The 13091-nt window shown below is 28.1% G+C and overlaps 1 protein-coding gene across 2 annotated transcripts in view; it reads right to left on the bottom strand.

Annotated features, from left to right (window-relative positions):
• Window positions 1-13091, bottom strand: part of LOC136978763 (glutathione synthetase-like) — a 37662-nt gene that overhangs the window by 10497 nt on the left and 14074 nt on the right. For both annotated transcript variants that reach the window (XM_067274586.1, XM_067274587.1), the window contains exons 5-8: window positions 9546-9588; window positions 7277-7350; window positions 4144-4308; window positions 580-646 (exon numbers count right to left, since the gene is read on the bottom strand). In XM_067274586.1, the coding sequence (XP_067130687.1) occupies window positions 580-646; window positions 4144-4308; window positions 7277-7350; window positions 9546-9588 (349 nt within the window). The remainder of the gene's footprint in view (window positions 1-579; window positions 647-4143; window positions 4309-7276; window positions 7351-9545; window positions 9589-13091) is intronic.

Raw genomic sequence — 13091 nt, 5'->3', positions numbered from 1 at the left:
GATGTAATCATTGGAATTAAAGAATCTGCTTCCAGTCTAGTGAACTTCACTGATGCCTAGAAGATCTATCTTCAACTGATTCATTTCATTTTTGATGATGTTCAACTTTCCTACGTGTAACCCATTCACATTCCAAGTTCCAATTTTAAATAATTTAGTACAGTGCAGAGTTCTCTTTTCACTACGAGCTACATCAGCAGTCAGGTGTCCTTTAGGATTTAGTCTGATCACATCATCAATGCTCCTGCTACAAATAATAACTCGTTGCTCTTTCCCAGTTGCTCGATTGGTACCTTCTGGCCCAAGGGTTTTACAAGTCAGTACCACATTTGAAACTGCATTTGTAAATTGATCCATAGGGTATTTTGGCAAAATACTGGAGTACCAGGTCTATAAATAATTTGCTACTTAAACAGTTTTGAACTGAAACCTTCTGAAATTATTCTTGCAATACAAAATTTGTTTGAATAATAATAATAATAATTTCAGATTCTGTTTTAATTTAATGGCAATATTCACATATAAATTAACATAAAAAATAGTATAGATATTTTTCAACCATGTAATTTTAAGACTAACCTTTGCATTATATTGTGATGGATCGTAACCTGTGCGATAATATACAACTGCAACTTCAAAATCTTGACTAAAAGAAAACAAAATTTAAAATATTCTCCATATGTTGAAAGAATAATTAGTTAATCAATGAGATTAAGTGATTTAAAAGAATAATCAGATAAATTAGTAAATTTAATAATTTCTCATTATATCAAAATATCAAAAGCTATAATTATGGAGTTTCAATAACTGAACAGTATTTTTTCTTCTGTTTTTATGAATAATGCTAGTCTGAGCTCAAAAAATATTAAAAGTATTTAGGTTCAATTTCTATTGTTTAATATACAACTCCTAGACAAAAAATTACAATATTCACCTAACTGAAAGTTTAGTGTACATTTTCTCATGAACAACACAGAGTATGAAACATTTTTTTGACCCTACATGAACAATGTCTATGTATATTTATTATACTCATTAATCAGACAAATTAACTCAAACGTTTTTTTGTTACAAATGGAAATGAAATGACAAAAAAATAGAATAACAGTTTGACCATGACAAAAAATTAGAATATTAGTTAAATGTGAGTTAAATATAGGAAATACAATAAAATAAACTTAATATTTTGTGGCATCGTTGTTTGCCATAATTAGTGCTCACAATCTGTCGGGCATGGTGCGGATTAATGCTTCACATTCGTTTCTGGTGATGCAGTTCCAAATGTGTTGACTGCATGTCACTAGTTCCTCTTTAGAAGTTGATCACCATTCATTAAGTCGTCGTTTCATGACTCCCTACAAAATTTCAATGGGTTTAAGTCTGGAGAATTGCTTGGCCAAGGCAGGATTGCAATCTGTCATTCCTGTAACCAACATATCATTGACTTGGCAGTATGAGAGGACACTTCGTCTTGTGAAATAGAAATGTTTTCTCAATTAAATCCTCTGCTGATGTAAGATGTCTTGACATATCTGTGCATTGACACATTCCCGAAGAATGCACAGTTGTCCGATGCTATTAGCATTCATGCATCTCCAGATCATGACAGATGATGCGAACTTCATGGATCTCTTCACACAGTCCTTTCGAAGGCCTCTTTGGTTGTTCTCTATAAATACGAGTCTTGGTCACCACAGGAGAGACAAACCAGGGATTTGTCACTGAAGAAAACATTATTCCAGGTGTCTTGTTCCACATGAGCCTCTCTCTGCACCATCTAACACTTGCTTGTCATTGCTCTTTCATTAGAGATGACTTTGTCTTGGGAACACAGCAGTTGAAGTGCAAGTTGTGCAAACTTTGACATGTGATTCAGCTACTAATGTTCACTCCGGTTGCTCTCCACTGTGTAACGTTCTTAAAGCAGTTTTGCACAACAATCCTCAAGTTTCTCTCATCCATCGCAGTTGTTTCTCATTTACGTCCACATTTCTGGCATTTATTAGTTAAAACTTGAACACGGTTTTGTTGTTTCAGTACTCTAGAGACTGTTGGCTGTGAGCATTTTACGTAATTCTCAATTTCTTTTTGTGTTTTTCCTACTTTGTACAAGGCTATGATAATATCTTTAGTTCTGTCACTGATGTCGTGCTTACGCCCCATGCTGTAATGTTATACTGCTCTGCCCAGCAATATGGAAATTTGCATTACAATTTAGTTTTTTATGGCTGTTTGTTTGGTTGTTTTTGCTAATATTCTAATTTTTTGTCATGGTCCAACTGTTATTCTATTTTTTTGTCATTTCATTTCCATTTGTAACAAAAAAACGTTTGAGTTAATTTGTCTGATTAATGAGTATAATAAATATACATAGACATTGTTTATGTAGGGTTGAAAAAAAGTTTCATACTCTGTGTTCTTCATGAGAAAATGTACACTAAACTTTCAGTTAGGTGAATATTCTAATTTTTTGTCTAGAAGTTGTATTAGAGATTATACTATAAAAGGATTTGTAGATTTTCTGTTCCGAAAGCTAGAAATTATATAAATACAGTAGAGCGTTGTTTATCTGAAAGCTGGTCAACCAAAACGTCGGTTAACCGAAAGCTTTCCAGTCGGACTGTGTCGTGCCGAATCGAACGTCTTTGATAGATTAACTTCTAAAGTATAATTTTTTGTTTTTATATTTTTCAATATATTTATTTTATTTGTACAAAATAAAGAAATAATTTTTAACGATACAATAGCCTCGATTATTATTATAATTTTCATTAGGCTTAAAATCGATGAAAATTCAACACAAAGCAACACGCAATGGAGAAACATTTCAACATCAGATAGGTTAATATATTTTTTCGTACATAATCGGTTATCCGAAAAATCAGTTATCCGAACAACCCAGTCTCCAATTGATTTGGATAAATGACACTCTACTGTATATGAAAATTTCAAGTCTATAGTGAAACATTGATTTAGCATCCCTATTTTTCATTTCTGAAATTGGCACTAAACTGAAGTATCTCAACTAATAAATATAATATATAGCAATGAAATTTACATAAAACTAATTTGTTTGATTTGACTTAGTGATGTGTTTGTAATGCAAAATCATATATTTAGTAATTCACAAAGAAACTATATTAGCGCAAAGGAAAATAAGTGATTATTTCTTTCAATAGAAAATATCCCTTTATAGTGCTCATTTGTAATTTTTATTTTATTATCCTGACTCAATTCATTCATATAAATTGTGAGTATAGAACTCTAAATGGCTAACTAAATTTTTCAGTTTTTCAATAATAGAGTATTCCTATTATATTCAACATGTTTATTTGGAACCATAAGCAGATATGTAAAACTCCAAATGATTACGTAAAATAGAAAATTTTTGTTTAGTCAAATTTTCAAATCCCATTTTTTTGAAAATTACATTTTCACAGTTAGCCACTTACGGTTCTACACCCACAAAACTTTTTCTAGCAAATACAATTCACTGTTTGGTTATCTGAATCACATCTGGTCCCAATTAGTTCACATAATCAGAGTTCTATTGTATATCAGTTATCAGTATTTATAGTTTATTTAATTTTAATTAAAATACTCATTAATTTCTTGACTTCTTAAATATTGTACAATACATCAGTGGTGTAGCGAGAGGGGGCAAGGGGGTGTATCATGCCCCGGGCACCACTCGCAGAGGGGCGCCCAAATGGTCTCCAAGACAAACTATATGTGTTTCTGGGGGGAGGGGGGCACCAATAAAGTGTCGTGCCCCGGGCGCCAGTTATGTTTGCTACGCCACTGCAATACATGTATTAATAAAAAGAAATTTAATAATTCTTGATTAATCATTATTATTCCTAACTGAATCATTAGAAAATTTTTCATGAAATGTTTAAAAAAATTTTGATTAAAACCTTATTTTGGTATATTTTAAATATATTGAAAAATCATTGCTTCCATATTTTAACTAAATGCTTTGGATATATAAAGTTTATAGATTACAAGAATAAATATAAAGTTTTAAGTTGGAATAAACTAATTGATCTGATCTGATAATAAAACATTAGCATGTAATCTAATAAAAAAATTCCAAATTATTTATGTATAATTCAAGAATTTATATTTGTATAAATTACTCACACAAATAACTTCCCATTCTTAACACTGACTGTATTGTATAGTTCAGAAAATTTATGTCTTAGCACCACAACTTTATGACTATATTTTTCGGAAATACAAAATTCTAAGGCTCTCTGATCACAGATATTATATGTTATTTCTTCAACAATAAACAGCAAAACAGCACTGAAAAAAAAATAGTATCATGTTAAATTTAAAAAATAAAATATTAAAATATGGTCATTAGTTTTTATTTCAATAGGAAAATATTTCTGTACTTTTTGATACAATGTCAGCAACACTCTAAAGCAGGGATGTCAAACCAAATAAATAATGGATCAAATTCAACATTAAGCATTATTTCTCACTCCAAAGTAGAAAAAATAAGTTTTTCCATCTTTTTTAATCTTTAATTATAACTTCATTAAACTCCTGACAATGCTTTAATTATTAAATTAAATAAAATCAAATTATAAATAAAATTTCTGTGTATATTAATGAGACACTTATTAACTTTTTGTGAAAAAATTATTGTTGAGATTATGACTGTCATAAAATAGTATGTTTGCCAACTTTAATGTATACAGGGATGGTCAACTTTTCACCTAGCTAGCTCTTCAGATATACAATACCTTATTGCACTTATAAAATAATTAATGCTTTCATATACTTGCTGCAGATTCTATTTTAAAAACACTATAAAATTACTTTTATGTAGTTTGTTTTTAATTTATACCTTGTCAAATACGGATCTTCCTACAAGATGTTTTTATTGTCTCCGTTAAATTTAAACACAGATCACTCATACTAACAGTTAGGTGAAATTTTCAATATAATACGCTAGTCAGATCATCATCTCTTAACTGATTCATTGTTTTATTTTTTGTTGTGGAAAAGAACTATTCATAAGTAATATATGTGTTGTCAAATAGAATCACTTTTTGAAAAGGATCAGATTTGTAAGGTCAGAATAATTAACTTATATATATATATATTATATATATATTTTAAGCATTAAAAAATCATTTACAATGTAAGTTATTTTCAGAGAACTATTGTATTGAAAAGTAATTAGTTGTAATTGGAGTCATTCCAAAATATTGAGGAAAGATTTTCATAAGTAGATCATTTTCTTCAAATTCATCTTTTAAATTTCCTAGTGAAAGTGAATATTTTTCAATATTTATTATTGTCTTTTCCCTTGTTTGATAAAAAATGTTGTTTATTTCAAAACATTATTAACCAAATGATTTTTATCAGAATCAACTTTTTAATAAATACAATAGAAGCTTATTAATTCAACACCCAGTAATTCACAATGTCCAGTAATCTAGCTCTTTCTGAAAAGTAGTGTATAATCCAGAAATGTCCAGTAATAATCCAGAATGCTAGAATTTTATGAATCAGAATTTGTTTGGACATGTGGTGTGCTTAAGGCCTCTGTCAGAAATATAGTATATCTGGAAAATCATTATTATTTGCACATAAATCATTGTAAATGTTAATTGAAAAATTTGCAAAGTCTTTACAAATGCATGAATTGTATCATTTATACATTGATTAAAGAGCATGCTTAAACAAATCAGAAGCATACAGCATCAAGAACTGATATAAAATGTATAGCAATGTCTGCAATGTTCAGATAACTTATCAAATTTTGCAAAACTAAAAATGCTTGGTAATCTAGCATTACTTAGGTTCATAGGAGCCAGACTAACAAACTTCTACTCTGAATATTTTCAAATTATTGATTAACAAACTAGTTTTTTCCTTTCAAGCTTCAAATTTAAGTCAACAAGACATCTTGTCACTATCTACAAGTCACAAATCCATTTGGATTCCTCTAAGTAACATCCTTTCTCTTTATTTGTGTGAATCTTTTTATTTATCCTAAAAGTAATTAGAATAATTCTAATGTCATTGCTATTCTGAGCCATAAATTATATCACTGTATTTCAGCTAGAGACAGTTTTCAAATTGTCTCTAGCTGAGGTATTTTGATCTTATGAAATCTTTATAATCTCAACAGCTTTTTCCCCATTTTGGGTTTTATTTTAATATTTTTGAACACAGTTGTTTTTGGTTAATTACAGAATGATGCTTTCACATAAAATTTCCTTTCATTATTAAAACATTTTATATATTCATATATTTATATTGATAAAATATATGAATATATATATATATACATATATATATGAAAAATATCTGATGAAATGCAAAAATATGTGTTGATTTTTTTTCAATGGAGAATCATTTAAAAAACATACATGAATTTTGCAACATGGGTGTAAATAATATATGGCATTCCATATATTATATTATAAATGATTCTCCATTGAAAAAAAATCAACACATATTTTTGCATTTCATCAGATATTTTTCATTATATAATAATTTTTGATAATGTTGAAAACATCTTTTTAAGTGGTCTGTAACTAAACAATGCCATAAATAAATAAAAAATATATCAGGTGATTTTTCTTCTACTGTTCAAATATCAGAATAAAAATTTAAAATATTTTAATAATAATCTCAAAATTAGGATTTTGACAAAAATTCAATGTTTTTCATTTTTTAAAATTTTTTAACCATAAAAAATACAAATAAATACAGCATTATTCTGTTTTGTTTTATGATGAAAACATTATTAGTTCATAAGATATAAGGTATTGAATGTAATTTCATTTTTAAACTGTAAAAACTCAAGTCAAAGTGATCATAAATTACTTAAAGAATATTTTATTACAATACATTACATACAAATTAATTGTTGAAATATGATTAAATGCAAATTACAACCTTGGTTTGATAAAACAAAACTTATTCCTCACTCAGAAGCTTCAATCCAAGCATTAACAATAGCTTCAAAGTTAAATACTACACATCCAGTGCAGAAGATGAAATGGCTTACATTTTGAAAATAAAATCTAAAAAATAAATAAAGTCTGGCATTGTAATTTGCATTTAATAACTTTTTATATTTTAAAGTTTGTTGTATAAATGATTATGAAGTTATAATTTGTAGCTTTAAGTGATTATTAAACTATATTTAGAAACTCAATAATAAAATTAAAGTTATGAAATATGAAAAATAATAATTGAAATATTTAAATGTTTTGAAAAATTACAAGATATTACTATAAAACTTTACTTAATATTTCCGTATGTTTCCCAGGCTAAATAAAATCCCTTAGCTAGCTCTTCTGTTGCTGGATTACATGGAAGCTACAAAAATGCAAAAATATTAATATACAGATTATGAAGTTTAAAAAATTACATGTACACAGTATATAATATAAATATTTATTTATTTAAAAATTATGTATTATTATTTATTAAATACATATATATATATTATAAAACATATAATGTACAGTATAGAGTCGTTTATCCGAACACCGGTTATCTGAATCGTCAGTTATCCAAGTGCTTTTCAGTTGGACTGTCATGCTGAATCTAACGTTTTTGATACTAGATTTACTTCTAAAGTATAATTTTTATGTTTTTATATTCTTCAATATATTTATTTTGTTTGTACAAAATAAAGAAATAATTTTTAATGATACAATAGCCTCGATTATGATTATAAAAATTTTCGTTAGGCTTAAAATCGACGAAAATTCAACACGAAGTGACATGCAATGGAGAAAAATTTCAACATCGGACAGGTTAATATATTTTTCCGTACATAATCAGTTATCCGAACAACCCCAGTCCCCAATTGATTCGGATAAACAACTCTCTACTAAATAGATTAACATAAATTAGTCATAATTTATTTCATTACAATTTTTAAATATTTAAAAGTTATTAATAAATTTATTTTTACATTTTACTTTATAATACAACATTGATATGACTGGATAATTCCCAAATATTTTTAGACTTTTTACTTTACAAACATAAATTTGAAAGAAATATTTGAACTAATATGATTATTTTTATTTTCCATCAGATAATTTCCTTACACTTGTAAGGCCATTCTACAGTTATAAAATAAATATCACATAACATTGATATTTCTTCATTATTTATTATAATATTAAGTGATATTATAATATGTTGTATAAAACGGATTTTATATTTCAGTTGGTGTCAAGTAGTAAAATAAGGTAGAAACTCTAACATTATCCGATGTAGTTTCACATTTAACATTTTTTTCACCCATTCTTGAAATCTTCACAAACCGCAAAATATTAACATTATCATGTTTAGTATCTCTTGATTTTGTATCTTTGAGATTTAATTAACATTTGGGAAGACTTAGTTTTCCTGGTCTTTTTGGACTCGGTGAGTCCAAGTCTATTATTATTATTATTATGTTGGGTTTAATGAGTTATGCTTGGTTGGCACTGGTTGCTGTGTACTATGCCAGACCAGAGTCAAGGCATAGCAACCAAAACAAGACAACAATTAAATAAGTGTGTCAGTGTGTATCTCTGTATTCAAAACAATTCTGTTGTGTTTATACATATATATCTTTTTATGTTTTTTTATACAGTCTAACTTATAATTTTTTTTTGCCTATGACATTACTTGTATTATCAATACATAATTAAATAAAAAAAATAAAAACAATTGTCTAGTTTATTAAAAACAAGCACTCATCTTTCATTGCAATTTACAACATACTGATGAAACTTTAAATCCAAAGTAAAAAGTATATTAATACTAAAATTAATTTCAAATAAAGCAAATATTCACATAAAAAATTATTTATTACAGTTCTTGTTTTGAAACTTTGTTTTACATAGTTTTTCTTTTCAATTCTCCTAAATCTCTGATTGTCAATAGAATTGAAAAAAACCAGCTTTAGGTTGCATTTATAACCATTTCAGTGCTACTTTTAATACATTAAATGCTTTGCTGTGTGTAGGTACAGTGAAGTATTTGATGTATTCGAAACCTAAGACTCATTTATCATGCTTTTCTATTTGTACTGTAATAAATAAAATCTAACACTAGTATTGATAACAAGATAGTTCAATAGCAGGCCTACAGAAGATTGGTGACAATTGTTTTTACATAAAAACTTCTAATTCTAGAAATTAGGTACTTGGTTTATGATTATGATTGCAATTAATCAATTGTTTGGATAATTGGCATTCTACTGTGTCATATTGAACATTTTGAGATTGTTGTGAGAATTATGAGAATATTAATTTTCATCAAACAGAGTATGAAAACATTGAAACAAATACACTTGTAAAGAAAAATTAACATATTTTATTTCAGTTTATTGTAAAATAAAATGTAGAGATTATTATTACTGAATTGAATATTGGATATCAGATAAGTGTAATTAGAAACTTGGATTATTGCCACTTGAAAATATTTTTAATAGGCAATAATCATTTGTAAGATTTGTTTACAAATTATTATTATTTATTAATTAAAAATATATGATATGAGAAACTTACAGCATTTTCAGAAGTCTTTATTTTTAAACAACCCAAAATATATCTGTAAATGTTATCATACATTTAATATTTTCAGATTATTTTAAAAAAAGATATAATAAAAATAAAAAAAATATAATGTTTCATTTTTACAAAAATTTATTAAATTTGTTAATTCAAAAAACTTTGTTCAGAAAAAAAGTCTCAAACCATACAAAACTAAGCAAAAAATCAAATATTTTCCAACTGATTAAAAATTACTTTTGTATAATTTTAAAAGTTTTCTCCAAACAAAGCAAAGCATTTTAAAATTATATGCAATAATTTGAAAATATTGCTTTACTTCTTTTTTTAATAGTTTATTTATTTAAATTTTCAAATTTTACTTTATGTTTAATCCAGAGAGCTACAATACCAAGAGAGGCTGTTAAGCTGTCATATTTCAAGACAACTGAAGTTTCTATTGCCATGTTTCACAACTGACTGACTTAATGTCTGAGCAACTAGGTACACTTTCATTTTCTGGCATTCCCACTGAACGTGCTGCTTTCTGATCTTATTAGCACAAAGTAATTCTTCTCGTAGACCCACAAGCCGTTCAAAATGAATCCAGTTAATTTGGTCATTATTGTCTTCAGTCACCCATTTCTTAGTCAATTTTTTATCTTAAGAGAGAATATGTATAAATAACTTTTAAAAAAAATTATTAATACTCTCTAATGCAGTGATGAATCCTGGGGTATGCATACCCTAGGGACATGTAAGAGGATACGTGGATTTTATTTATATATGGGTCAACTGAATACTTTGAATTATGTACTAATAACCTTGGGGATTATCTCAGAATACAAGAAGAAAAAAGTTGAATATCACTGTTCTAATGGCACTACGAAAAAAGTAATTAAAGCTGTCATTGTAAAATGAATATTACTTATTTAAAATAAGAAATACTAAAAGTTTTATTGCTATGATTTGTACAATCATATGTAACACATACAATAGGCCTGATTAAAATGCAAGTGTATGAGATTTAATAAAAAACATAAATATTAGGAAACTCTATAGTCTTCTCAAGACTGAAACCAACTGCTATTTCCTTTCCTTGACATTCAAAAACATGGTGGCCACTACTACACAATTTTCCTCACTAAGAGGTGCTATGCCCTATAGTGGCCTCCTCTCTAGGTATTTAAGCTCAGTTTAATCATTATAAAACTCAAATTTCATAAAAGAATGGTACATGGAATAAAGTAAACAAAATATTAAAAATATAATGAAAAATACAAAAATTTTTGTCTTCACAATCTGCCATTTCAGTCACTATTGCCAACTGAAAAAAACACAAATCTTCACTTACAGAGATGACCTTTCATTTGAGGCTACGCCTCCATAAAAAATGTAAATTGGTTTAAAAATACATCTTCTGGCAATGATACCATAAATTAAAACACATAGTTAATTTGAAATGACCAACAGTAAGTTACATAATAAAAATATAACGATATAAATATATTAAATATAATTTTACAGAGACACAGCCTCAAATAAAAGGTTGTCAATGGTAACTGAAATGGCAGATTGTGAAGACAAAAATTTTTTTATATTCTTCATTATATTTTTATTATGTAAATTACCGTCAGCCATTTTAAATGAAACAAAATATTATTTTATGAAAAATTATTTCTTTCATAATCATTTAATATTTCAAACCCAATCAAATAGCGAGATTTCTAATAATTTATTACTTCTTTACAAAATACTTCATATTGTAAAAGTTGGGTTCTTATTTTTAAATATACACTGCTGTTCACTAAAACTGCAACACCCACTAAAGACTTGGATTATAGCCATTAAATTTATTTGTGAATTACTTGTAATACAACATATAAATGATCAGAGTTACAGCTTTGTAAGTGTAGACTAACAAACTAATGTTACTATATTTATGTACCCATGGATATAACTCAATAGTGTACATAGTGCACTATTGAGCAATAAACATTCTGGATATAAGTCTGAGGAATATTGTTCCATACAGCATCTACATGTATCCATAATTTGTCAGTGGTGGCTGTAGGTGATGGCAGACAGGACAATCTTTGTGTATTGATATCCCACACTGTAATGATGAGTAGAGCAAATAAACCCTTAATATTTAATACTTGTATCTACTAAGTCTACTAATGTTCTATATCAGGCACAAATAGTTTTCTCTGTGTACCATAACTGTTCTCTTCCACATAGACACTGATGTTTATTAACAACTTTATTTTAAACAACACTCTACACATAACAAAACATCTTTTAACCTTAACACATATTCTATAGGTGATAATTAGGTTAATGAGCAGGTCAAAGAGGACATTGAACATAGTGAGAATGTAGGTCTAAAAAATACAGGTAATAGGGACAAGCACTGTCCTTTTAAAAGAGCCATCAGGGATTTACAAAAAAGAAGAGGACTCCAGCTTCCAAGATGTCCTTGATATACTGCTGACTGTTCATGGTACATGCAATATGTAGAATCTGAGTGAGTGAATGAAATTCAATAGCACCCCAAGCAATCACACTGGGGATAGGGCTCATAAATAATGTAAAATACCCACACTAAAATTACAGTAGTAAAAGTTTAGGAGTAAAATCTCCACAGTATCTGTGAGCAAGAGTCTGACTGTCATGATGTATCAGATGATTGAATTAGATTCTTAGAAAACATAATTCACTTTCATTTGGCAGTCCAGTGTCTTCGTTCTTGGCAACATTAAAGCCTCTCGTGTCTATGGTGTAGCATCAAGGAAAGTCACAAGCTATGGACCATTTCTGCAGTAATCAACAGTGAACAATACTAGCAAAGATATCCTGACATTTTATCATCTTCCATTGCTGTGTTAATGCTGTGGATATCACTTTCTGATTTGTCACCACCACATAGTACAAGTGCCTGCTTTCCCTTTTAGACAGGGACAATGAAACTCCAGATCCCTCACAATGCCGTGTAAAATTTTCTACTGTTCATTCTAACCATGTATGCATAACTGTACTAGTTTTTGCTGAACACATGCAGCAATATCATATAACAGAATTCATCTCGTTCTGACAATTCTTTCTTTTATCAAACTCTTATCAAATGCACATAATATTCTCTCCTTCAGCAACACGTCATGGCTGGATACTAGCAGCACTATTACAATCAATTTCACTGACAGATTGTTTGGAATTTTGTTTGCTGAACTATCTTTTATACCTATGGAGTCATGTTTCAGCTAGCATTGCACAAGCACCAGATATGGATGTGCTGAGATTGTATTCATTTGCATCTCATTCAATATGACTTATTTGTCTATAAAATTTCAACCCAATCTGATGTTTTCTTTATGGTATTACAATTTCAATGAACAGCATTGTATATATTAAGTCTGTAGCAGAGTATTAACTCATTAAAAAAACACAAATTTACAATTTAAAGTGTTCAAGTCTTTTCTTTATATAAAAATTACTTCCATACTATATATAAATATATATTTATTGATTATATTCTGAAAAAAATAAATCAAAATGTATTCTTAT

Source organism: Centruroides vittatus, unplaced genomic scaffold (assembly GCF_030686945.1).
Source record: "Centruroides vittatus isolate TY-2023 unplaced genomic scaffold, ASM3068694v2 contig_549, whole genome shotgun sequence".
NCBI lineage: Eukaryota > Metazoa > Arthropoda > Arachnida > Scorpiones > Buthidae > Centruroides > Centruroides vittatus.
Note: the sequence above shows the minus strand (reverse complement) of the source record. Positions and strands in the feature narration are given on the sequence as shown.